Source organism: Talpa occidentalis, unplaced genomic scaffold (genome assembly GCF_014898055.3).
Source record: "Talpa occidentalis isolate TD23 unplaced genomic scaffold, MPIMG_talOcc4v2.1 talOcc4.8, whole genome shotgun sequence".
NCBI classification, from domain to species: domain Eukaryota; kingdom Metazoa; phylum Chordata; class Mammalia; order Eulipotyphla; family Talpidae; genus Talpa; species Talpa occidentalis.
In genome coordinates, this window is record NW_023605194.1 from 21,737,528 (window position 1) to 21,765,101 (window position 27,574).

General features: G+C 44.7%; 1 protein-coding gene across 4 annotated transcripts in view; it reads right to left on the reverse strand.

Moving 5' to 3' along the window:
- Positions 1–24,434, reverse strand: part of CNNM1 (cyclin and CBS domain divalent metal cation transport mediator 1) — a 51,026-nt gene extending 26,592 nt beyond the window's left edge. For all 4 annotated transcript variants that reach the window (XM_037496582.2, XM_037496580.2, XM_037496581.2 and 1 more), the window contains exons 1-2: positions 22,853–24,434; positions 1,487–1,630 (exon numbers count right to left, since the gene is read on the reverse strand). In XM_037496582.2, coding sequence (XP_037352479.1) covers positions 1,487–1,630; positions 22,853–24,410 — 1,702 coding nt within the window. In that variant the 5' untranslated portion in view covers positions 24,411–24,434. The remainder of the gene's footprint in view (positions 1–1,486; positions 1,631–22,852) is intronic.
- Between the last annotated feature and the right edge of the window lie 3,140 nt (positions 24,435–27,574).

The following is a 27,574-nucleotide window of genomic DNA, read 5'->3' on the forward strand; positions in this document are numbered from 1 at the left end:
GTGGCCTCAGAGCTCCTGAGGCGGAAGCCCTAAGCCTCTCAGTTAGAAGATGGACCCAGGCAATAGCAGCAAATTCAGGAATCCCACCCACTCTTTTATTGTCACAAATCGTATGTGTGCTCTGCCTAAACACCCCTCCCTCCTCTGATCGCCTTTGTTCCCTGTGATTTTTTAAATTAATTAATCAATAATTTTATTGAGGTAACATTGGTTTACAACAATATATGATTCAGATGCATATTACCACACCATAGCTTCCACAAAGGCACCCATAACCCTCTGCCATAGTCTATGTTCCTTGTGATTTTAACAGTGTTGGAGCATGAAGGTTGTAAGTCAGGAGGCGCTCGCTCATTTTCAGACTGCTCACACTTTCGTGCCAGTGTCTTCACCCATATATCTACCCAGAGCCTTGGAAATCCTAAATGAGGACTGGTGGGCAGAGGCAGAGAAGGGAGAAGGCAGAAGGAGGGAAAGCACCTCTCTGGCTTCACCCCTGTCAGAAGAGGAAGGGCTGGGGGGCAGGCTACGCTGTGTCTACCTCACAGGTCTGACCTGCTCGTGGTCCAAAGAGAAGGTGCTCCTCTTCCTGCACCACCCACTGCCTGATGGGGTGGGGGAGTGGCCGGGACTGGTTTCTGAAAGGCAGCGCCCAGCTAGGAAAGGTTCTGGAATGGGATCTCAGGGGCAGAAAAGGGATTGCTGTCCAACAAGATGAAATTCAGAGCAGGAAATGCTTCCTGGCCTAACATGGATTTAGATAACACCCCCATCCCAGAGACAGAGCGTGTCTTTGTGATATCTGAAAGCAAAGCTTTGATAAGGCTCAGTCACCAAAAGCGATCACTGCACAGAGGAGTCCATAGTGTTCCAGGGAGGAGTGAGTAGGAGGGTGGGTGAGGAGACCAGAAAGAAGGGTGCAGGGACAGGAGCCAGGGTGGGGAAGGGCGGGACAGGAGAAAGCAGGGGCGGGCTGGAAGAGCACAGGGAGAGAGCCGTGTCTAGTAGGAACATGTAGGGTGTGAGCTGAGGTTGCGGGTGGCAATCTCCTGACAGTCCCATTGTGTGCTGATGCCTCAGTGTGGGTGGATTGCGAGCAGAAGCCAGGGGTGCTGGGGTCCGCATCTCGGTGGACTAAGAGGCAAAACAGCGACAACAGAGGGGACAGAAATGAGGGCAGAGCAGCCTCTGGCCTCATCTGAGCTTATACTTTGTTTCCTAGAATTCCTTCTCCATCCACAGACCAGGAGGTCTCCTTTTCATTGTTCTGGCTCAGTTCCTGAAGGCACCTTGCCTGACAAACACTTAGCTAGCATGTTCTCAGTCGCTCAGGGGTGACTCAAGATCCAGAGCATCCTGCTGTGCCAGTGCCTGAAATCACACTGCAGTGCGTGGGGCTGGCTCTGGGACTAAGTCAGCTTAGTGGAGCCGAGAGGGTGGAGGAAAATAGGATGACCTTGAACAACAGTCAAGGCCACACACTTACTGTACAGGTCAGTTTCGTCCAGGATCTCTGACTTGATGATCTCTTCTATGATGTCCTCCAGTGTGACAATGCCCATCACCTCATAGAAGGGATCCCCTTCTCCCTCATTATTCACCCGCTGGACAATGGCCAGGTGAGATTTTCCTAGAAAACAAATGAAGTCACTGTTAAGCATCTGGGACATTTCCAGAGGCCTTTTCACATGAGAAAATGATACAGAGTTGCTCTCTGGCCAATCTTGGCATGGAATCCATCCTTACAATACAAAGTGTGTGGACCAGCTCCCATAAATGCAAACCTTGTATGTTTATATCTTTGTATCCTTTTAGGAAAGTTACTTAATATACTCAAAACCAGTTAAATTTTTTTCTGCAAAATTTCACCTATTAGGAAGTATATGCAAGCCAATGAGGATGAATAATCTAATTAAAAGAACAAGAATTTGGAGTCCGAAGAATTAGGTTAGAAGCTGTTCTCCTTCAAGCCTTCCTCATTCCCTGCCCCCCAACTATTTTAGTTACTATCTGTGCAAGTAACCTGGGGATGTCATTTAGTATCTACTGAGTCCCAATTTTCTTATCTAGAATTTTTTTTAAAAAGATTTATTTATGTATACAAGAGATGGGGTACAGGCCAGAGGTGCAGGGGGTGAGAGGATTCACCAGAGACAGAGCAGGGAACAGAACAGGTGGACTGACTGAAATACACTGCTGAGGGGAGCAGCAGACGAGACAGGAGAGGTCTGCTGTGCCATGTGGGTTGCTCCCTGGCTGGCCGGGGATCAAACTCATGTTTCATAAGTTGTGGACAGCTTCACAGGTTGTGTCTTAACTCCTTGCACAACCAGGGAGGCCCCTTGTCTAGAATTTGGGAATAATACCAGTATAGTCATTTTGAAACATAGCCCCCCAAATTTTTTGATAAGCTTCCCATCCAGAGGTGTGGTCTATATCCCTTCCCTTGGCCTGGGATGGGGGTGGAGGGGGCTTGTGACTGCTTCCACCCTATGGAGGCCGGGGGATGTCTGCTCTGCCCTCTGAGGCCAGGTCGTAAAAGGCACATGGCTCCTGCTGCAGCAGTACTCCAAGAAGTTGAAGACCAGCCTGAGGCCTACCCTGGTGGAAAGGCCACATGTAGGTGCTTAGGGGACAGTCCCAGCATAACCTCCAGTCAGCTCCAAAAGTGCCAGATGGCTGTGTGAAGGCCCATCTGTGTCCTCTCAGGCCCCACTGTGGGCTCAGACACTACAGAAACAGAGATAATCCATTCCTGTTCAACCTTGTCTGAATTCCTGACTCACAGAATCGGTGAGCATAATACAATGGGTGTTGTTTCATGGCTCTGTTTTAGAGTGATTTGTTAGCCGTGATGGTAAGTGACTAGGAAGACCAGAATCCAGAGGTGACTGTGAAGCTCAAATGACTCAGCGGCTATGTGTAAGCACTTGGTAAACTATAATATGGCACAGGCAGTTCATAATTTTTTATTGCCCAGCAACTAAATAATGATAGTTAACATTTATTAAGGTTTAACGATGCCCTGGGCTTTATAAGTATTGATTTTATTTAATTCTCGCAACAATTCCTGAGGCAAGTTCTGAACCGAGACACAGCTTAAGTATAAAACAAGCCTAAAGGTACAGTCTGTAAGTGGCAGAGTTGAATTGCACTTGCGTGAATTGCACGTGCGTGTCCTCTACTCATAAACTCCTTCAGGACACACACCTAGATGGGGTTTCTTCCATATAAATGCCTGGTGAGCTGAATGAAGACTGAATAAAAATCCATAGTTGATATAATATTAAAACCAGACACGAAAACTTTTTTTTTCTTGGATAAAATAGAATATGTTTAAATGTCTATTTAAACTCTGGATCCATGATTCTAAAATTATCCTTCTTTGAAACCACTGCACCCTATCCAACTGAACTGCAGTGTTTTGAGCTAAAGTTAGATTATGTTAATTTTTGGTATGTGCTCAATTTAAAGTTTTTTTCCCAACATATTGCTCTTAAACTAATGGTGCCTGTTCTCATTTTTCTGCTAACGCATGTTAACAGATGACAAAGCAAATGACAATGGGAAAACTTGGAAAAGTGAGTTCTTCAAATTATTTTCTATAACTGGAGAACTTTTGTAATGTGTATCCCAAGATTATATATATATTCACACACACAGCCATATATATATATGTGTGTGTGTGTATATATATATATATATATATATATATATACACACACACACACACACATTCACACACAGTCATACTTCCTACTGCTAAGAGATTAGCTCATATGATAGGATTGAATAAATTAACATTTTATGATGTTTCACAAAGAGTAACTTCCATGTGAAAATTCCCCATTGGTCTACACTTTATAAGGTCAATTTGAGGATGTTCTATGTGCAGAGAATAGAGATTTTTAAGCCATCATTATGTAATATTCAAGACAAGGTACTCAATCTATTTTGAAACATTTTATAATTCACAACCAGCCTTTAAGATTCCCTCAAGTGCCTGCAGATCTCTACAAATGAAGGAAGTCATTCTCGCCTGGATACAGGCTGGAACAGGAGCCAGCAATCATACAACCCTGTCCTAAGCTGACACTCACAAGGACAAGAAAATCAGTTGTTTTCGTGACAAACCTACCTGAAGTCCTTCCTCTCTCAAAAAAGTTGGCCTTTAAGAGGCCTATCTCTCGGTGCCTTTCCTCTTTTGGGTTCCAGAAGTGCTGGGGGGTGGCCCATAATGAAGCCAGTCTCAAGACATGGAGAAATTCCTTCCACAGCACTTTGTACACATCTTCCCATTGGCAGCTATTATTATTTATAACAATAGCAGCTATTATTATTATTATTATAGCTACCCTTTTCTATAAACATTCTATGGGCCAGGCACAAGGCTAGGCATCATACACACATTATTACACCATGCTGTTATTCTCTACTTCTATGTGATGCCCTCACTCTGATGGCAAGCTCTCTGAGGGCCCACAGCTATGCTCTGTTTATCTGGATACTAGAATAGTACCTGGCACAGAGTGAAACTACATATCTAATGGGGGATAACTGGATATCCACTTATGGAATAAGGTGATGCCTACTTCACATTATGCACAAAAATTAATTCAAAATGGATCGAACAATGCAAATCAAAATCACAATGAGATACCACCTTACACCAGTGAGAATGGCACACATTAAAAAAAAAAAAGGCAACAACAAATGTTGGCGAGGATGTGGAGAAAAAGAAACTCCTACACTGCTGTTGGGAATGCAAACTGGTCCAATCACTAGGGAAAGCTGTGTGGAGGTTCCTCAAACTACTGAAAATGGAGCTACCATATGACCCAGCAATTCCACTCCTAGGACTCTACCCAAAGGACACAAAAACATTAATTCAAAAGAATACCTGCACCCCTATGTTTATTGCAGCACTATTTACAATAGGTAAGATACAAAAACAACCCTGGCTCAAGAAGATGTGGTATATATATATCATGGAATACTATGTAGCAATACTATGTAAACTCATGTCATTTGCAACAATGTGGATGGAGCTAGAAGGGATCATGTTCAGTGAAATAAGCCAGAAGGAAAAAGAAAAATATTGGATGGTTTCACTTATAGGAGAAATATAGGGGAACCAAATAAGGGATCAGAAAAAAAAACAATAATAATAATAATAAAACTAGCAGGCAACAATAGATCAGAGACATTCTGCGAGGGCGGGGGAGGAAAAGCATAAGGGACTATGGTGATGGTTCACGGGCACGATGGTGTTGGAATTTTACAGGAAATACACAGTATTGTAAAATATATAAATAAATAATAAATTTTAAAAAAATGGATCAAACACATAAATGTCAGAGAATAAAACCCTTAGAAGAAAACAGAAGAGTGACCTTTGCAACTTTGGAGTAGGAAATATTTTTAGCTATGACACCCAAAGCACAAGCAACCAATGGAGAAAAAGCAAACTGGACTTCATCAAAATTAACAAGAGACATCAACAAAAAAAGTGAGGGACAACTTAGAGGATGGGAGAAAATATCTGCAGATCCCATATCTGATAAGGAGCTTGTATCTGGAATATACAAAGAAAATTTACAGCTCACAAAAATACAATTGAGTTTAAAAGTGGGCAAAAGATGTGAATAAACCTTATCCCAGTTGTCTACTGGTTGATAAGCAAATGAAAAGATGCTCAACATCTTCATATTTAGGGAAATGCAAGTCAAACCCCATTGGGCATCACTTTATACTAGAATGGTTAACATCAGGGGTTGCTGAGGTTGTGGATAAATTGGGACCCTCAGACATTGCTGGGGCGAGGGGTAAGGGGAATGGTGAAAATTATTCATCTGCTTTGGGAAACAGTTTGGCAGTTTCTTAAAATATTAAATATAAATTATCCTATGATGCAATAATCCTACTCCTATGTATATACTCAAAAGAAATGAAAACATATGTCCACACAAAAACCTGTACACAAATGTTCACAGCAGCAATATTTCTAATAGCTGAAAAATGGAAACAACCCAAATATCCATCAACTTGATGAATAGATAAGATAAATGTGGTATATCCATACCACGGACTATTACCTGGCCACAGGAAGAGAATGAGGTATAGACACATGCTACAATATGGGTCAACTTTGGAAACATTATGCTGTGTGAAAGAAGCTAGACACCAAAGGCCACACATTGTAGGATCCCATTTATATGAAATTTCCAGAATAAGCTAATCTTTAGGGTGATGAAAAGTTCTAGGATTAGATACTAATAGTTGCATAATTGATGATCCACTGCATTGTGTATTTCAAAAGTGTGAATCCTATGATACATGAATTATATCTCAATAAAACTGTTATTTAAAAAAGAAAGACAGTTGGGGAAAAAAAAATTATCAATGCCTGAATGAACAGGCAGTGGCAGAGCTGAACACTGCAACCTACACACAAGTAAAATTAGGAGCTGCTTCCCAGAAACAGAACAGGTGGGAATGGCGTGCAATACTGGCTTGAACATGGGTGGTAATGTTGTGAAATGTGAGTTTAGAACACCTATTGTTCTTTTGTGCTCTCAGACGTGGCCGACACCCAAAATGGGTCCAAGCCAGGCCATTGTGAGACCAGGAATGGGGAGAGGGCAACATCTTATGATTTTCTGTGGTGGTAGAAATGGTGACCAGGGATGAGGTGTCACAGGTAAGGAGATGATCCAAGAACAAAGAGCTCTGGCCTGGCATCTACTAGGTTCACATCTTTATTGGTGTGATTATCAACTCTCAGAGCTGACTCTAAAACTCAACTGGGGCAAACGAGGGTGGAAGGCTCCAAATGTCCAAAGTGCTTTCATATTTTTCTGGGCAAACTGCGTCCATTATTTCTCCTCCCCAGGATGAGTGTGGTGTTCATTCCCGAGGGGCATACTTAGAGAGGAGAAGTTTACATTTGGGCTCTTCCCTTTCTGCTGTCCTAGATGGTTCTGCTGTCCTAGATGGGAACTATGGCCTTTCCTCCTGAGTCGTCCCGACACAGACTAGCAAGGTTTCTCCAGAGCCTTCTCCCAACTCTCTGACCTCTGGTTTGAATCCTGCCATGTTCCTGGTGTCCAGCCTTAGCATCTCAGCTCTGTCCGAATGGCTGGACTTGCCAACACTTGCCATTCCTGACTTACAGCAGTTGTGGGATCCTTCAGTTTTCTTCCAACTTTCTAGAAAAGTAGGATGCTTTTGAAATAATTAACTGATAGTCAGCATTAACATTTATACAGAACTTCACAATTTGTCAAGAGATTACATGGAGAGTTCAGGAGAGCATTGGGAATTGTGAGATTTTGAGAACCCCTCATGGTATGAATCAGAACTATCTGGACAGGCTCCAGCTTTCTCCAGAATCTATTGACAGGCCTGTGTCTTGTGCATATTCTTAAGCAAGTGAAGCTCTTTTTCAGTTTCCACTAAAGGTATTCCTCTTATTTGGTGATGATTTTCCTTGAATATGAAAAAATAAACCACCTGTATTTCTTTAGGATCATTACTAAAACCAGATGGCATGTGGAGAGCAGACAGCAAAGCCAAACTCAACTGCAGACGGCGAGGAAGGGCTCAGTGCTTTGCTCTGCACACACTCAGCCTTGAGCTAGCACTTGGGGCCTGGCAAAATCACCTGTCCCGTTGCTAAATATTTTCAAAGTGTCAAACTTAAACCTTGTTAATTTCAAGAGCCTATTATATCTCATTAAGGTATAGTAGAGGCAAAAGGTAATTCTTTAAACAGAAAACTCTAAATGTTCCTACTTTATGAGATATTTTTATATGTCCTGTGACCATACTATTTTGGCACTAAACATCAACAGATGGGAAATCTCTGAGCTGAGTTGAAAGATAGAGAAACAGTAGATTTTATGGCAACACACTTTTTAAAAAATTAAGGCTACATCTGCCTCCTATAAAGAGTATACTTTATTCTGGGTTCACTGGTGTTCTACTTCTGAACTTCTACTCCTGCACCGTTCCTGGCGACCAGCCCTTGCAGAAGTCCCAGCCCTGTCTGCATGGCTTGACTTGCTGACACTTCTTCTTAACTTTTTGGTTTACTTCTCTCCAGCCTTAGCCACCTCTTTCCAACCTCTGATTTACAACCTACAGCCCCAGTGCTATTCATACCCTGATAAGACACAATGTAGAGGATAAGCACCTATGACTTAAGTCTTGTTTAGACCACAGTGTTGGGATGGTCTTTGTTGGAGATGTTAAAATGATCTTCAACGAAACATAAGAAGTCAGAGACACACCTCTCTGGGATTAAGTCATATTATAGACCTCCAGTAAATAGGGCATCCTGGTGAGGCCCTCTATACCCAATACCTTGGGATATTATTTTACAAAGCTGGTTGTATATTAGAATTATCTGAGAATACATTCTGAAATAAATTATCTGAGAATACATTCTGAAATACATTCTGAGAATGTTTTTCAATACATTCTGAAAACTGGATCCCACACCCAGAGGTTCTGATTTCATTGGTTCGGGGGAAGGCCAGGGGTATCAATAGTTTAAAATGCTCCCCGGGTGATGTTAATGTTCAGTCAAGGCTGAGGACAATTATCCTGGTTTGTAGTCACGGTTCTCATGGTGTGGTGCCTGGGCTAGCACCACAGACTCACTTGAGAGTTTAGTTAGAAATGCAAATGCAATTAGGTTCCACCCCAGACCTGGTAAGTCAGACTCTCAGGGGCTGTGACAGTAATCAGTGCTTTAATCAACCTTACAGCTGTTTCTCATGCAGACTGCAGTTTGGCAACCATTGGTTCATGGGTAGGCTCCATGGTGTTCAAGTGGTCAGATGGCCTTATTAATGAGGAAGATAAACGAACACTGCAATGTCTAATAAATCCTGGTGCCCTTGGTATACTGCAGGGTAAGTGAAATGGTCAGGCTTTTAAGCCGCGGGCCTCTCTGGTTATCACCTGCGGCCTTGAATGCAGAAGGTGCTCGGGAGTGTGGGCATGGAGCATGCATGCCTGATGGACCCCTGGGGTTTGGTGTGGGCATGCATAAGTGGACACACCTGTGCCTAGGAGGTCAGGGCTATGAGGGCGGTGTGAGAATGGCGAGGAGAGAGTGAGTTACAGGTACAAGAGGAAGAGACCAGGAAAGAACGCCAGAGAAAGCCCAGAGGATGGAGAGTACAGGGGTTTACAGGTGGGCCCAAGTTGCTGTCTCCCTGCTGGCTTGTTTCCCCTGCATAGGGATCATGCCAAGGGCGCCAAGTTTCCTTTCAAGCTGCTAAACTGATGGTGAACCTACCAGGCTTGGGATGGTTGCAGAACAAGTACCTTTAAGAGTCACAAGGAAAAGGTGGAAAGAACCTCCTGGAACAAAGGGTAATTATAGCAGCAAGATGATGGGTGTTTCTATTGTTTTGTTGACATGGGCAGTGGCTGACCGTTAATGCTGAGCTTGGGAGAGGATTTCTTGGAGCCTTCTTGAGTGTGCCAGTCACCTCTGAGATAAGCTTGAAGAATCAAACTTTTTTTCATTGTCCCAAGAATCCAAAGGGCAGTGCTGGTGCTGGTTGTGTGTAGGGCTCTATCTCATTACAACTGGCATCAACACCCCCAAACTACAAGCCAGATTTCTTGGAAGGGCAACTGGGTTTTCAGATATTGCTTTTAAAACAATGATTTTCAACTAGGGCTGATTTTTGTCCCCTAGGGGACATTTGGCAATGCCTGGAGAAAAGTTTGGTTGCTACAACATGGGCTGAGGGAGGCTACTGACATGCAGCAGGCAGAACTCCAGGGTGCAGCTAAACATTCAGCAAGCACAGGACAGCTCCAGAATAAGGAATGTGAAGAGTGCTGAGGCTGGAAACCCACTTTAAAGAGGCAGAAAGTCAGGCAGCAACGTCACAATTGTAGTTTGGTATTTGAAGAAGTTGAAATACCCTCCAAGGGTCTTTAATAAATATCTCATCTGCTCCAGATGGTTTAGGCACACCCACAGAGGAGCCTGTTAGCAGACTGCCTATGCCTTGAAAAAAGAAAAGCAAATAATTGATTTGCTTCCTCTCTCTTTCAAAAATACCTACAGTCATTTGGTAAGGTAATTGTTCCCAAGATAAAATAGAGAAGTCAGAAGGAAAGCATACTGCTTGGAAACAGAGAACTACAGAAAATCAGAAATCATTTTATGGTTTTATGGTTTCTGCCTCACAGATGCCCTTCACCCTGTGAAACACAGTGGCTTTTACTACGTTTTTCTCCTGGGATCGCTGCTGCATCTTTTTTTGGAAGGCAGTATTGAGTGGTTCTACACCTCAAATTGTGTTCCCCTGAGCAGTGGCTGAACATACCCAGCAGGTTCTGATATCCCACCCCTGACCTACAGGATCAGGGGGTTGGGGGTGAGTTGGGGCCAGACAGATGTTTTAATGAGCTCTCAGGTCATTCATCTGCACACTAATGCTCTTGATACTGACTTGCTACTCCAAAGTGTGGTCTTTGGACCAGAAACAATGGCATCCCCTGGGGTGCCTGACAGGTGCAGAAGCCCAGCCCCCACTTGGCAATCAGATTCCAAATCTGCATTTCCATGGGGATTGTCAGGTGATGCTTATGCATATTTGAGTAGAGAAGAATCAGTGAAGATCACCCTGGTTTCACCCCATTATTATATTCTCCTGCTTCCATGACTTCATCCTCACCTAAAGATAAACATGTCTTAAAGATGCTAGCTCAGTGATTCTCAACCCTGCCTACATGTGGGACTCTCCTGGGGTCTTTAACACCTATTGACTCCCATGTCTCTCCCACCCAATTGGTTTGGGGTGCAGTCCCAGTAGTGGGAGGTTTAAAACCTCCTCTGGCGATTCTCATGGGTATTTGCGTTTAAGACCCTCCATTCCGTCCTTGACCCTCTGCTCCTCTCCTCTCAACTAAGCTCCCAGCAGAGGCCCTCGCTGTAAATATCACCACTGCCTTTTCCCTGAGAGCTAAATTTATATTTTAACATCAGCGTCTATTTTGATCTCTCCTTCTATTTTAGACATTTTGCCTGAGCTGTCCCCTTGTCTTGTCAAGATCATTTACCCAAATCGGAACCCGCTCACCCCCTCTTTCTCTTGCTTCACTACAGTAAGTGGCACATCAGACTCTGCTTTCTCAGCCTTCACCCAGTCACTCATTTCCTTAAAACCTTCATTTCCTTTAGGAAAGATTAGAAAAAAATCCTCACACTCTTCCAGATTTTCCTTCATTCTCTCGCCCAGCATTGATTGAATACTGGTGAGAGCCGAGCACTCCTCTAGGTACTAGAAGCGCAGCGATGCACACCAGGGACAAATCACTCTCCTGGAAGTGGGGGTGAGAGAAGAAGCCTGTAGGGTAAAGAAAATATCAGGCTTTTCTGCCCTTCCGCCATCAGGATAGATGATGGATCCTTGTCCTGAATGCATGCCTGATGGCGGGCACCTGGAATGGGGTGTGGGCATAGGTAGATGGGATTCAGCTGAGCTAAGACTGTGCTTTTTAAGGGCGGCGTCACGGGGTGATGCCAGCAGCCCCAGCCAGCAGCAGCAGAACCTGAAGGAGAAGCCGACGCAGAAGCAGAGAACGCCAGAGAGCCCAGATAGAGTAAAGACTTGCTGGCAGGCCTCCCAGCCCCCCAGCCAGCACCCCTGCCTGCCATATGCCTGGTGAACCCCAATAAAAGACCTGCAAAACCACTGAGGACTCTGACTCCTCCTTTACCCGGTCTGCATGGGATCAGAAAACCTTCACTGTGCCCGGTCCGGCCCTTACAAAGCCAAAAAAATAAATAAAATCCTTAACACAGCACTGCAGGGAAGGGTGGCGAGGGGGTGGGTAGGGGTGAGTGAGCAATTATTCTGGTTTCAGGCAGGGGAACCGGTTGCGAGCCCCCGAAGAAGCGATGTTTGAATAAAGACCTGAAGGCAGTGAGGTAGGGAGCCCCAGAGACATCTGGGGGACATCCCTGCAGTAGAACAGCACGCAGAGGCCCTGAGCTGGAACCATGACGGATGTGCCGAGGAATGGCAAGGATGCTGGTGCGGTGGCTGCAGATACAGGAGAGGACAGGGGTCACAGCCAAGGTTGGGTTGTGCAGGGGTGGGGCAGGTACTGCTACAAAGAGCCTGGAAGGCCTTTATAAGGACTTTGGGTCTTACTCTGAAGGACATTTTAAAAAATACAGAGTTTTGTGTTTGTGTGTGTGTGTGTTGCAAAAAGTGATGTTATCTAAGCTTTAACAGGATCTCTGTAGTGGCTGTATCTAGAAAGCCCACCGAGTGGGCAGAGGTGGGAGCCGAGAGAGAGAGACCTCCAAGGATGCTCTGGCATTCATCCAAGCAAGAGATGCTGGTGGCCGGATTGGGAGAGCGATGGATGGAAGAGCCAGCTTCCTCAGATCTGCTGACAGCGGCGCGACAGCGCGGCACCCCTGTGAGGGACTGGGCAAGGGTGAGAGAGAAAGAGAAGTTTGGGTCTGAACCACAGGAAGAATGGTCTGCAATTTAGGGGTTTGGGAACAGAGTGTGAGGTGTAGGTTTGGCAAAGAGAGCAGGAGGTTGGCTTTGGACAGGTTTAAGCTTGAGATCTTGTTGAGATTTCCAAGTGGAATGTCAATCAGCAGCTGGAAATGCAAATCTGACCTGATGATCTCTTCGGAGAAAAAAAATGAAATAACCAAAGGAGACAGAGATCCAGTTCTAAGCCCTGAGCACTCAGCATCTAGAGTCACAGAAATGCCACACTGACACAACAAATATGTGAATGTCTGATACTGGTAGGCCCGGTTCCAGGTGATGAGGACATGCCAGTGACTATAATGGAGGAAGAGCCAGTAAAGAAGACTGAGAAAGACCGATCTAGAAGGTGTAGAAGGTTCCAGAGATTTTTCTCCCTTTCAATTCCAAGTGTCTAGTCTTCACTGCCCAGGGCCACATCATACCCTGAACAGTTGTACTAACATTCTAACTAATCAAGCCTTTCAGTGTTTCCAGCTCTAATCCTTCCTCTCCACTAAGAGCTGACTGACTGTTTCCAAACACTGCTTTTTGGAGGTTAGTCCCCATCTCAGTAACATGTATTAGTTAGGAAGGATCATTTCTGAGCCCTTCCTCCCGCCATCAAAGGCTTTCAGGTAGAGACAGTGCCATCTTTCCTCCACTCTATCAAAATGCATTGTGCTTGGGTCTCCCTGGTGGCACAAGGGGTTAAGAGGTAACCTATGAAGCTATCTGCAGCCTCTGCAGCACGAGTTCGATCCCCAGCTAGGAAGCAACCCACATGGCGCAGCAGACCTCTCCTGTCTCACTCGCTGCTTCCCTCAGCAGTGTGTTTCAGTCGATCTGCCTGTTCTGTTCCCCACTCTGTCTCTGGTGAATCCTCTTACCCCCTGCACCTCTGGCCTGTACCCCAGTTCTTGTATGCATGAATAGGTAAATCTTTAAAAAAAAAAATGCCTTGTGCTTATTCCCCATTCAGAAACTAACTTGTCCAAGGACTGAACAGCACCCACCCTCCCTAGGCCAGGGCTGGATACTTTAAACTCAGGTCCCACAGGCACAGAAATGGCTTTACAGGTTACTCATGGGGCCAGTGTGCTCCTCTCTTCAGGCTAAACATAACCAGGACCCCCCACTTAAAAATCAGCCCAAGTGGATTGTCTAAGCTTTGGCAGTGTGACCTCATTCTCAGACCACAAACTGACATCAGATATGAAGAAGATACACTGAAAGGCAAATGGGAATGGCCTTTAGCTGGGGGCCAGCCCAAGGGCTATGATCACAGTGTTGGTCCTTGGGAGATGAGGCAGTTGTGGCTCTCACCGGCTCTATATGAAGTATAGACACACCGAGGACCTCAAAACCCGTCCACTGGAAGGTCCTCATTCCAGATGGTGACAGCCTGCTGCTACTCCAGTGTTCACCCAACTTTTCTCATCTAAACTAAGCTGACTCCTGAGAGCACAGGTCAATGTTCACCCCACTGTCCAGTTTTTGCCATAGTGGTGATTGCCACTCCTTTGTTACTGGGTGCAGACACAACCTGATGTCGTCTTACCTCTGCAGAATGGCGATTGTTATTACTAATACAGAGGTGAGGAAACGGAGACTTAGAAAAACAGTGATTTCCCCAAGACCTAGACTTAGTATGCTGAAGCCAGGAAACAAATCTGGTTCCTTCTGCCTCCATGATCCGTGCTTTTCCTAACATACCGTGCAGGCTTCATCCTTCAGACTGAAGCTCAGGTTTCCTGGCTCAATGTGTTAAGAGCATTGGGAACTTAGTTTGTAAATGGCCAGAACGTGTAGGAAAACATGCAGAGCTAATACTCAACACCTCACGAGTGAGTCAGCAAAGAAGGACAAGGGCTTTGACCAGAGAAGGGGAAATAAGGAGTCACCTGCTCACAATTATTCTGCCTTCCGGTACAACACTTCCCACCTCTGATATTTCATTCTAGTGGACAGTTTGCAGCTTGGAGGGGTTTCATTGATCTGGTTGTAATATTTGTTTACATGGTCATATTTTCAATTTGCCTGGGATGTCTGCGGAAGGGGAGAGTGATGGGGGAGGAAATCTAATACTAGCTGATGACAGGATAAAAGATATATAAGGAAATTGCCATAACTCAATCTTGGTCTCCTGGGGCCTCACTCAAAGCAAACAGTTTCACTTTTGTTTCTTATTCTAGACTTGACTTTTACCTGGGCTGGATCAGAGAGAGCACTTGTTATACCAAATGACTAAGTAGATACAATGCATTTAACTAGCTCAGTGAGATAAGAAGCACATGGTGAATTGTGGAAGTGCTATACAGGGATTATCTTTTGCCTTCCCAGTAAACTTACAAGGTAGTAGCATCATTCTCATTTTAAGAAGAGGGAAGATACAAACAACTGGTAAACAGAGGAGCTGGGATCTGAGCCCAGGCATCTAGGACCATCTGTCTGTGGAACCATGGTAGGTGGTGAGCCACAGATGTGGCTTCTCACCCACATTTCTAGATCCAGGGGCCTCATATACAAAATGGGGAGAATACTACTGACTTTGCATGCACTATGAGCACAAAATGAGTTACTATTTTGGGAAGGTCTTTGCAAAGGTAAAGGTTTTGCAACCATAAGAGTGTTTCATGGCTATTTTTTTTTTAAAGATTTATTTATTTATTTATACAAGCACTGGGTACAGTCAGAAGCGTGGGAAGGTGAGAGAATTCACCAGAGCCAGAGTGGGGAGCAGAGCAGGCAGAAGGACCTAAGTACACTGCTGAGGGGAGCAGCGGGCGGCAGGAGAGGTCTGCGCGCCATGTGGGACCCTCCTCTGGTGGCCGGGGAGCAGCCGGGGATTGAACCGGTGCTGCAGAGGCTGTGGGCAGCTTTGCAACCCAGTGCTCAACCGCTGCGCCACCGGGGAGGCCCTTTCATGGCTATTTTTATTATTGTTCTTTTCAGGATCTTGGTTTTCTCCATCTTAAAATGAAAGGATGAGACCAAGTGATCTCTAAGGTTTCCCTTATGGTTCTAAAACTAGTTTTATAAGCTTGTCCTGATTTCCCCAAGACCTAGACAAAAACAGTTTGACTTTATAGGATGCTTCTTTGTGATGACAGATGTTACAGGAGAATTTTAACAGTGCTAACAGTTACAGTCTCTTGTGTCTTATGAAAGTCTGGAAAGCCCTAACGCTTATATCTTAACACTGAAGAACTCTATTGGAATGAGCTGAGAAAAGCTACCTTGATACTGGCTTGAGAGTCTTATCTAGCCAACCAATTCAAATCACTGTCTTGCAAATCTATAAAGGGAAACCCCAAAATGTTATCATACCATTCCTACAGCAACCGCTATGATTTAGAAAAGCAAAAAACTGTCCTTTCTCATTTTTAAAGGCTACATTTTATGATAATTGTCCTGTTCTACTTCATCAGAAAAGGAATATGCTTTTATCACAAAAAATTTTCTTGAGCCACTAAAAGGCAATTATGAGAAAAACCCAACCATGTCATCCTGAGCACCATGGTAACCAGCATCACCAGGACATAAAAAAATAGTTGTTAGTCATTAGAAGCTAAGCCGGCTGGCAGTTTGGCTTGCTAAGCAACACTGCAAAAACAGCCAAGTAACGACCATTATTTGGAAGTCTGACTTTACATGGCTTTGAATTTAGTCCTAGAAGGAATTATCTCAGGTTCATACACCAACCCCATGCACTGGCTTCCTACTCAGAGCCTAATTCATCATTTACTCAACAAATATTTATTTTAGCTTGTTGTATATACCAGGCACATGACTCCCAACACGTGTATTTACTTGGTTTCTCAGTTCAATAGAAGCTGCAAAATAGACACAGAAAGAGCAATTTGTGATGAGTGTGTTGGGGGTAGGGATTTGCTTGAGTCTGAGTCAAAGAGAACTAGCAGGTGATAGACAGCCAGAGGAGGGAGAAAAAGAACAAAGTAGACTGAGAACAGCCTAATGACACAGCATAAAATAACCATGGTCCTGAATCATCAAGAAAGGGTTATGTTTAGGATCCTTTGCTAATGAAGGCAGGACTGGGTATAAAACATTCTAGAAATAATAGCCCCCAAAATGGTTAAAATATACAGTTTGGCATTTGGAGGGAACAAAACTATGTATGACCCATACCTCATTTTGCCTAGCTCCCTATTTTCCTGGAAGAAAAGTTGCATTATGACCATCACTTCACCAGCATTCAAATGTCAGCTTCCTTTCTGTGTTATTTTTCTAGTTCAAGCTCCTGTCTCAGCTGGATCGCCTTTCCCCTTCATAATTGTTTATCAGAGTCCCTCTCCTGCCATTTCCCCAAAGGAGCTTTCCTAACCCCTTTCCAACACACATTCCCCCTTCACCCACAGTTTTGTCAGGATGCCCTTGCCTGGACCCTGGATTACCCCTTCCATCCGGGCCCCTTCTCCTTTCCTGCTCCTGCAAGTCACGGTCTTTCCTACATTTATATCCATATTTATCTCCCAGTGCCACTGTTAGACCCGCACTCAGTGAATGTCACTGAACTGAATTGCCCAGATAACATCAACAACCGCTAGGGACAGAGGGCGAGCTGGCTGGCAGAGGTGGCATTTTCCCTAGTGGATGTTACACAGCCCGGCAACCACATGGAGTGCCCATCAAGGGCCTTTTTCTTCAGAGACTGCGTGTCTGTTCCCTTCTCCTGGAAAGTTCTTCCTTTGGAATTCCTTCTTGTCACACTTTAGGATTCAGCTCAAATATCACTTGGCCAGGGAGGAGTCTATCCTCACCCTCAAGTCTAGGTCAGTGTCCCCTATTATATATTCTCTTAATTCCCTATAGTTTTTCTTCAAATCATTTGTCACTCTTGTAATTATTTACTGGTTAGTGTCTATCTCCTTACTGACTGCAAGCACCAGGCAGGAGCCCTGACAATAATGTCATGGGGGAGGGAGGGAAGAAAGAATTGAGAAGAATCTCAGTTTGGAAAGGACCAAACAGCAGGAACTAGAAAGATTAAAATTTTTTTACCAAAGGTCCAGGGGGTCCCTAGATGTAGAGAACAGTTTGAGTTCTAGGAAATTCCATAGACCCCCATCCCTTGAGACACCCAGATGCCTTAAAAGAGCCAGGGACACAAAGAAATATATTTGATCTTTTAAAAATGGACCTGAGGTGAGTTACTATATTCTTCAAATAAAAGAAGACTCCGAAGAATGATAAAAAGAAGAAATGGAATTTAACTACAGCCTGTGGGGTTTAAATTAGATAAAAAGATAGTCTGACAATGAAGGCTCCTATGCCCTGGAAAAGATAACTAAATCTAAAAAAAAAGGTGTGTATCAGATTCACTGTCCAGGTTTTTTAGTGCCCCTCCTCACTCTGATTCTCCTATTATTTAGTTTATCTTCTGGTAGGCTAAGATAATTATTACAGAACAATATTACAAGAATCCTAATGAAAATTTCTAAAGAAAGAAATAAAAAACTGACAATTTTAATGCCTTGTTTGATTAATTATTTTTACTTTTTTCTTGCTTTATTTTGTTCTTCCTCTCAATACATGATGGACCATGCTTTGTCTGTGGCTTGCTCTAGCTGTTATTTAGAAGATTAGCAATTCATTCTAAATTTAATGTTTAAAACATTTAAAAGCATATTACATCTAATTTTACCAGTGAAATATAACTTCCATTGGAGACAGCTTTTTCTTTTATGGAAAACAAAGAATGTAGCACTGATTTTTTTTAAATTTTAATATAATTAAGCAATGAGATGGTTATTCTTCCTGCTAAAGATAGATCACACCAGAATTTGGAGTGAAAAGCCAAAACACTTTTCAACCAGATTATTCGTCAGTGAAAATATTATATTTTCTATTATAGCACATTTGTTTTAATGATTTATGCACAGGTCTGCCTTGTCCACACACTTACATGCCGAGATATGACTTTTCAATTGCAATGTTGGAAGCCAGGAGAAAGATGAGTCTAGCCTGCCTTCTAGCTCTACAAAAGGAAATACTATTTCCCATCAGGCTATTGGCTTTTTGAGAGCAGAAATTGTATATCTCATACACACTACTCTCAGTAGAGCTAAAGTAGATTTTATATACATATGCATATATATGTGAAATATCTTGGACGCAGTATATTTTGATCCAAATATTCAGCAGACTTCAGCAGTGATGGACTGAATGTTCGTGTATCTCTCTACCCACTCCATCTGCCTCTAAATTAATACTTAAAACTCTAATCCCAGTGGGATCAAACTTCTCTCTCTCCATGCACCAAGGAACAAGGAAAGGCAGCTCTCACCAGGATCAGTTGGTAGCTTGATCTGGGACATGCAGCCTCAGAACTGTGAGAAAACGAATTTCTGCAGTTTAAGCTTCACAGTCTATGGCGTTTGTTATGGGAACCCAAGCAGGCTAAGACAGTGAGTAGTAAGATGAGGGTGAGGATGAAGGAAAGGTTTCTGGCCCAGAAGGCTAGAGGGACATTAAGTCCAATATTTGGGGTACAGAACCCAGGAAGAGGAGCAATTGGTTGTGGTTAGTGGAACAGCACTGATTATTTGCACTTAGAATTAACCTCATTCAAACCCAGAAATATAGAAGTTAGTACTTAAAACCATTTATTCAACAGTGTTTATTCATCTCCTAGTTGTGGCAGGCAATGTGCTTGTCTTGAGAATATGAACCAAACAGGTTCATTCTCTGCTTCAAGGCTGTCATAGTCCAGTGGGGAGAAAGACCTTCCTGTTTGTAGCTGGAAGGACCATTTTCCTTTCCCCACTTCCAAAGATTTGGAGCTTATAAGTAATAAAGAGGTAAAATTCAACATGGACAAGAGCTTTGGAGTTATAACCTGGCTATGAACCTGGACTTTGGAATAGACTAGCTGAGTGGTGACCAGAGGCAGGCCTACTAGCCCTTCTGGGTCTTAGTATCCTCACCTGTAACTGTGAAGTGGTCATAGCATCAGGTATGAGATGGGAGGTAGAAATGTTTTGTAAAATGCAATATCCATGTTAGCAACTGTTGTCATTATAAAACCCACATTTTAAATCTAAATTTGAGGTGAGCCATAGACAGCAAGTTGGAGATGAAAAGCCAGCTTTGAACTCTGCGGGTGACAGGGGTCCTGGGATGGGAGATAGAATAAGACTGATGTACAGGGGGTGGCAGGGAGAGCAGGCTTTGGGGTCCTGCAGACCTAGTTCAAATCACAAGTCAGTGGGTTATCAGCTATGGAAAGCTGAGCACATTATATAACTGATCTGAGCTTTAGATTCTTCATCTACAAAAGGGAAGTTGATAAGACCTACCCAGGAGAGTTGTCCTATGTATGTAAAGGCTTGGCATGTGCCTGGCAGAGTGCTCGCTCAATTCATGACAACTTGTTCCTATTAATATTATCATTTTCCTCTCCTACCCTCTAAGGGGTTTGCTTAGTTGGTTAAATTACTTGAGATGCAAAAACATGAGGAAAAGGAAGGGCTATGACCACTTGTTAAAAAAAAATTCCTTTTAACTGTAAAGAAAGGAAGTGCAGCTTGGCTTTCCTCTATTAATCTATAGTGCAAATATAACTCTTGTAGAAAATGGGCATTTTGCTAGATGGCTTGAAGCCAGAGTATACCCACCTTGGTAATTGTTCCTTGCAGTAAATCTACCAATCACTGTTAGTAAAGGTTCTCAGAAGGCAATGCTTCTCCAACTTTAAGGGGCACATGAATCACCCAAAGGCTTGTTAAAATGCAGATTTTCATTCGGTGGATTTAGAGTGAGGCTTGAAATTCTGCATTTCTAAAAAGCTCCCAGGTGAGGTCCATACTGCTGGTTTATAAACACATTTTGAGGAAGTTGCAAGGCTCCAAAGGGACATGGAAATAGCTTCCTTGACATGGTATTCACTGTAATAGCCTGCTTCTCTTTAGTGATCTACCTAATTACAAACTACTAATAGAATGCTAACAAATCCTTTTTTCAGATAAGATTTAGAAGTTCTGCAACAGCATTCATTACAAGTCAGTAACGGACTTTTTGGAGTTGCCTACTATGTGCAAGGCACTGTACAAGATGCTGGAGTATAAAGGTAAGTAAGACACAATTCCTTTGTCTAAAGACTGTTCTTATTCTAACACTGTATGCCCTTGAGGACTGTTAGCTTTGAGAGCAGTTTTATTGTCTCCCCTGGTGGTTGTCTAACACCACATAGATACTTAGTAAATATTAAGTGAAAGGATGAATGAGTTCACAGGAGTTTCATTAAAAATGTCTTCTACAGCACATGGCAATGAGACAGTACCTTAGCTGTACTCTGTGTTAAATATCAGATGTAGAGTTGGTTAAGTTAAAATGAGACTGACAGGGTAGGCCCCACTCCAATCTGACAGTGTCCTTATAAGAAGAGACTAAAACACAGAGGGACTCCAGGAGAGCACACACAGATCCAGGGGTGACCAAATAAGCACACAGCAAGAAGGCAGCTGCCTGCAAGTCAAGAGAGGCCTCAGAACAAAGCAAATCTGCTGACATCTTGATCTGGGACTTGCAGATTCCAGAGCTAAACCTCTGTTGTTTAAGCCATCCAGCCTGTGGGGTTTTGTTGCGGTAGCTGTAACACATATTTTCATAGCTTTATGCCCAAGATTCAAGATTCCCTGCTGTAAGGAACACAAAATGTGAGAATAATTCTAAGAGTGGATGATGAACCTCAGAGAAGAGTGGGAATGAGTCATGCAAGGATGGGGGTGGGGGTGGGGGATGAGAGGGGAAGGCAGGGAGAATCGGGGGAGACAGTGGCTCAGCTGGGACTAACAGAACTGCAATGTATATTCATTTCCCTCTCCCCTTGATGCCAACAAAAATTTCAGGGCTGTTCTCTCCCAAAATCTGAGATGAAAGCAGCTTTCAGACATTTCCCCCCTTCTCAAGCTACATTTAAATATTTGATAGCATTTCACTTGTCTAAAAATATCACGGCAGGAGAAAACCCCCAGATTCTGTTTGCAAAGTCCTCAAGGTACCTGTGATGTTAAAATAATGAGATTGAATTTTAACAAACAAAATAAAAGCCACAGTCAAATGAGAGTCCTACTAGCCACAGGGAAGGTAGATTTGAAGATTGCTTTTTTAAAGTTAGGGGTTTGAGATTTCGTTTTATTTAAAAAAAAAATGACTCATATGTGCAGATGAGTTTCTCCTTCAAAAAAGTCATTCCAAAAGGTTCTACACTTATCCTAACCATGTCACTGCCCTCAAATCATATCTGGGGTTGCTATCAGGGTTTGTGAGAGAGTCTTCTCTCCATGGTGACTCCTGAAGGTAGATTTGATTTTCAAAAGCAACAAAAGGTTCTTTTGCATCAACTCTGCTTCACTTGGGGGACCCATCAAACTGTAATGGCAGGGACATCCACCCTAAAGTATCCAGGCTGAATTTTTTTGAGTGAATTATACCCAACCACAGCAAACTGTTTCCAAAGACAAGCCCCAGACATGTAGTAAACATGTTATAGGCTTGTCAAGGGAGGGGGTGACTACTCTGAAGGAAACCCTATTTGTCTGGATATACAAGTTTTCTAGTGGTTTCCTTTACCAGAATATTTCCTCAGGTTCCTATCTGTGGTTTCATGGGACAAGTTCCCAGAAGTATCGGGACCTCATTGCCTTAGTCAACTTTGAATCTCCAACCTGGGTACTTGGTGTGTGACACCTGAATGGCTGATGGCAAGCTGATGGGGGGTGGCTGTCTAAGGTGTCTGGGGCTTGCTCTATGTGATTCAAAGGGCAGAAGCAGGACCCAGAAAGAAACGTGGGAGACAATTTTCTTTCCCATGCAAGAAAGACATTGGCAACAGCTGGAGCTGTCCAGCAATGGAATTAGTTTGTCCTGGAAATGGTGAGCATATTGCCAGGGAGGGTTAAAGCAGACTGCTTCTCATGGATACCCTTAGAGGTTCCTAGTGTCATGGGTAGTGTGGGGGGGAGAAGGGGGCAGGAGAAGGGGCGTAGGACTATGCAATGACCTCTACAGGCTATCCCAAGTCCAACAAGCACAATCCAACATGCAATTGGTAGGCCCTGAAAAAATACTGGCATGGGACATGGTGCATATGTGTGCCAAATGTAGGGGGAAAGGCCTGGGGCTCCTCAGCTCCAAGCAAGGTAGGGGAAAGTGAAATGAAGAGAGATGGGGGCCACGTGGGGTGTCCCTGGAGTTTTTGTTATAAGAGGAGAGAAGTTTTGGATACCTGAGCCACATGTTTACGAAATGGTAATACTTTTGAAGGGAGTAGGAGTTGAGGGAGGAGATAGACCACTGCTCACCCTTCTTAAACTCCTCCAGCACCGTGTCCAGCCGCGTATCATTGAAGACGCAGTGCAGGGGCCGGTTGTAGAAGCGAGTGACCGTGAGGAGCGGCGTGCAGTCGTCGGGGTCCACGAAGGCCAAGTCTTTGACAAACAGAATGTCCACAATGTTGTGCCTCTGGTCGCCCTCGTAGACCGGGATGCGAGTGTATCCGCTGCGCAGGATCTCGGAGACCGTGGCGAAGTCGAGCACAGCGTCCGAGCGCAGCATGAAACAGTCCCCGAGCGGGGTCAGCACTTCCTCCACCACCTTGGTGCGCAGCTCCAGGGCGCCCTGAATAATGTTGAGCTCCTCCTTCACCAGGTCGCTGTAGGGGTCTGCAGCCCGCAGCGTCTCCAGCAGCTTCTCCCTGGTGTAGAAGGTGCTGATCTCCTGGCGCAGCGCCCAGTCCAGCAGGCGGCCCAGCGGGTAGCACACAGGGAAGGCTGCAGCCATCAGCAGCCGGGTCAGGCACACGCTGTGCGAGGCGATGGCCAGTCCGTGCCGCGAACACACCGAGTAGGGGCAGATTTCGGCGCCCAGGAACACGGCGCCGGTGCACACAAGTGCGGGCAGCCAGGGGAAGTGAATCCCCGCCTCTGCGTAATCTTCTCCCGCGCCCCCGACGCCCGGCGGTAGCGAGGCGTACAGCCAGCCGGCCAAGGCCGCGTTGGCTCCGGCTTGGCCCAGGAGCAGGGTGCAGAGCAGATGGGTCCCCCTCCCGCGCACGGCCTGCACGCGGCGCGCCTGTTCCTGCTCGGCGGCCGAGCCGCTGTTCCGCAGCACCCGTAACTCCATCGGGTCCAGCGAGAGCAGACTCAAGCGCAGGCCGCTGAACAGGGCAGACAGGGCGAGCAGCAGGAGGGCCCCCAGCACCCGCAGCCACGCCGGGGGCCGGTCCCCGCCGGGGCCGTACAGACGCGGGCGGACGCGCAGCAGGAAGCCGCCCGCGGCGCCGTGGTGGTGCCAGGAGCGCCCATCCCAGGCGCACAGCGAGAAGAGCTTCCCGCCACCGCCCGCGCCGCCCCGCTCTGCCTCGCCCTTGCGCAGCTCCCGCACCCGCACCTGGACTAGAGCCGAGCCCGCCACGCCTCCGGGGCGCAGTGGCCCCAGGACCTCCACGTCCGACGCCCAGTCGCTCTGCTCGCGGCAGCGCTGCGGCCCCGGCGGGCGCGTGGGGACCGCGCTGGGAGCCAAGCCGCTCCCGCCCGGGGGTTCCTCGATAAACACGAGTCGCGGAGCCCAGTCGCCGGTGCCGTTCTCCCTCGGGGAAAGGGTGGGTGCGGGCACCGGCGCCGCGGGCGCGGCCGGCCCGGGCTGGAAATAGACGCGCAGGAGGAAGCTGGTGCCTTCGGCCGCGCGCAGGGTGCCCCCCTCCAGGGACACGCGGCCTCCAGCGGTGTCCTCGGGCCGCAGGCCCAGCAACCAGGCAGCGGCGGCCGGGGGCCGAGGGGACAGGGAGAAGAAGAGCAGCAGCACAGCACCCCGGCTGCAGCAATCCCGGAGCCTGACACCCACCGCTGCGGCCGCCGCCATCCTGCACCCGGCGCGGCTGCACGTGATACTGCAGAAAGCCGAGCTGGAGCCGGAGGGAGGAGGAGCCGGAGCCCGCAACCCGGCCCCAGGCAGGTCACCACGTGTACGCCCCTTGCACGCGTGGGCTGGAGACTTGAGGGATTAGACCCTGCCCCGGCAGGTGGTCCCCGCGGGAGGCTGGAGATGGCCGCGCATCACTGCACCGTACGTAACACTCAGATACACTTCGGTGTATCTGAGCTGCAGCCTGGTGAAAGCTTGGTTCCGAACACGGCCTCCAGCCGTAGGGCGCCCCTCCGCGAACCCCTACCCGGCAGTTATTCCCTTCGGGCGCCACAGCTTCCCCATTGGTGGAGGAAATTTCCCAGCATTTCGCCTGTCCTTCTGCCTCTTGCGTTCCCCCTTCTGGTCAAAGGATATTCTGGAGACAAGTCTTGAATCTGTGAATACTTTGGTCTCAACTCCAACTGAGGTTCCATGTAAAAATTTCTAAGTTAATTAAATTCAATTCCTTGTTAAGACCCAAATGGCCATAATAAGAAGCTGCTGGAATAAATTATGAATAGCATTGTGACATGGAATACTATGCAGCGGGAAAAGAATGATGTGGATCCGTGAATTTGTGTTATGGAAAAATATCCATAGAAATAGTTGAAAAGTAGCAAGGTGCTGAACAGTATACTGTTTGTGGGCCTCTCTGGTAGTACAGGGTTAAAGACACAGTGCTATCAAGCTATCACCAGCCACTGTAGAACGAGTGGATCCCAGCCAGCCAGGGAGCTACCCACATGGTGCTGCAGACCTCTCCTGTCTCTCCCACTGGTCCCCTCAGCAGTGTATTTCAGTAGATCTGCCTGTTCTACTCCCCACTCTATCTCTGGTGAATCCTCTCACCCCCCCTCCCACCTCTGGCCTACACCCCAGTTCTTGTATGCATAACTAAATAAATCTTTAAAAAACATTTATATTGTTTGTGTTTAAAGTATCTATGAATAAATTTATATGCACATATGTACGTACAAGAAGTATCAGACTTAATATACAGAGAATATATAAGAAATTTGTAATTGTCTTTACTATTAGGGAGCAGGACTAGAGTCTGGAAATTTGGTTGAGATACATCTATTTTATTTCTGTATGTCTTTTGTTGAGATATATCTCCCATCTATATGTCTATCATCTATCTATCCAGTAACAGTAAGTTTTAAAGCTAATATGAGATCCCAGTGCCCTTCACCCAGTTTCCCCCAATGGGTGCATCTCAACTGTAGTATAATATCAAAAGCAGGAAATTGAAATTGGTATGATGTACCTGCATAGTTCCATGTTATGTAGATTTATCTAATGACTATGATCAAAATAGAACTGTTCTGTCACCACAAAGGTCATGGAGGAAAACTTTACACTGAATTCTGTGTACTGTTTGAATTTACCAAGACCCAGCTCTAGGTTGATAGTCCATCCTGCAGAGCTGACCAATACTAAAATAAAACTTTTTGAAGATATTAGGTCAGGAATTCAAAAGTCTGGCTTTTTGATTACAAAGTATGACATGCTTATTAAGAATAAATTTTTAATGCAGAAAAACATGAATAAAAATAAACTATCACCCACCAAGCAGAGATAAATACTGTTACTATTTTGGCAAACTTCATTTTTTTCTACATAGGTAATTGAAAAATAGGCACATATCCATACAAATCCCCTCATGTTCTCATATTTTATAACTGAATACATTATATACACAATTCTAGTCTGCTTCTATTAACATATCTAGAGCATTTTTCCTACTCTAATAAAAATTCTTTCAAACATAATTTTGTTTTTATATATACATATACACTATTATATATGTAAGATAGAACTGTAAAAATGATCTGATTCCCATTTGCATCAATGCTATTAACAAGTGTTGGGTTTAGAGAAATCAATTCACTTTTCTGGCACCATGTTCTCATCTGTGAAATGGAGGACAGTTTTAAGGTCCCTTGCCTCTCGTGAGTCAGTGAGTAAGGGCTAAGGCACACTGGTGAAGATAATCTAGAAACTGAGCACATTTCCTTTACTGAACAGGAGTTTCTGGAAAAGTACTGGGTTTCTAGAGCAGTGCTGTAACTGAAAGGATTCCTAGGGACAGGTTCAGGCAGTGTGATTCTAGCAAGAAAGAGCTACCAAATATAGCTCTCCAGAATCTGAATGTTGATTGTCTTCTTAGCTTAGAAAATGGGTAACTGCTCACTTCTTAGTGAGACGGAGGAAATAATATTGGCCTCTAATCTCATGACTATCCTATTTCAGAATGTATGTAAAATGCTTTTGTTTAATTCATTATATGTTCACTAATTCAATAAATATTTGTTAATCAATAACAGGCCTTGTGCTAGATGTAGGGCGGAAACAAATACTGTTCTTGCCATCATGAGCTTAGAGTCTACTGAGGATAACAGACATGAACCAGAAATTTGCTTACCTATCTAATTAATTATTCCTACAAAGGAGCTGTTCAAAGTATCATGTAAAAGTATAATCTGGATCCATCTAATGAGGAAAGTCTGGAGAGATGACACCTGAAAATGAAAATGGAAGAATTTATATATTACGATTCTATGGGTCTGGAATTCTTAGGTCATAACCTAGGAATCTGCATTTTAACAAGTATCACATATGATTCCAATACAGTTGACCACTGGCTCATTTTTAAGAATGACATGAAAGAGTGGTTCTTAATCCTTTTGAATCCACTAACTCCTATGAAATTCTAATGAAAACTATGAGCCTTTTCCCTAGAAAGTTGCACATGTACTCAAGAAGACAACAATGAAAACATATTGTGAATGCAAATGCAGGGTAAAAACCAGTACTGACTGGAGAAAACTGGTTCTGTCTGAAGAAAACTGGTTCAAACTGCTTCTGACTCATTCTGAATAAATAATAATGCTTCAAACCAGTTTTGACTGGATAAAGCTGGTTAAAACCAGTCCTGACATAATAATCCAGTCCAACACAGTTCTGACTGGAAAAAACTGGTTCCAACTAGATAAAACTGGTTTTGACTGGTTTTAAGTAGGCAAAACTGTTTGAAACCAGTTTGGGTCAGAGAAAACAGGTTCAAACTAGTTTAAACTGATTCTGATCCATTTAAAAGAGTTCAAACAGCATCTGAC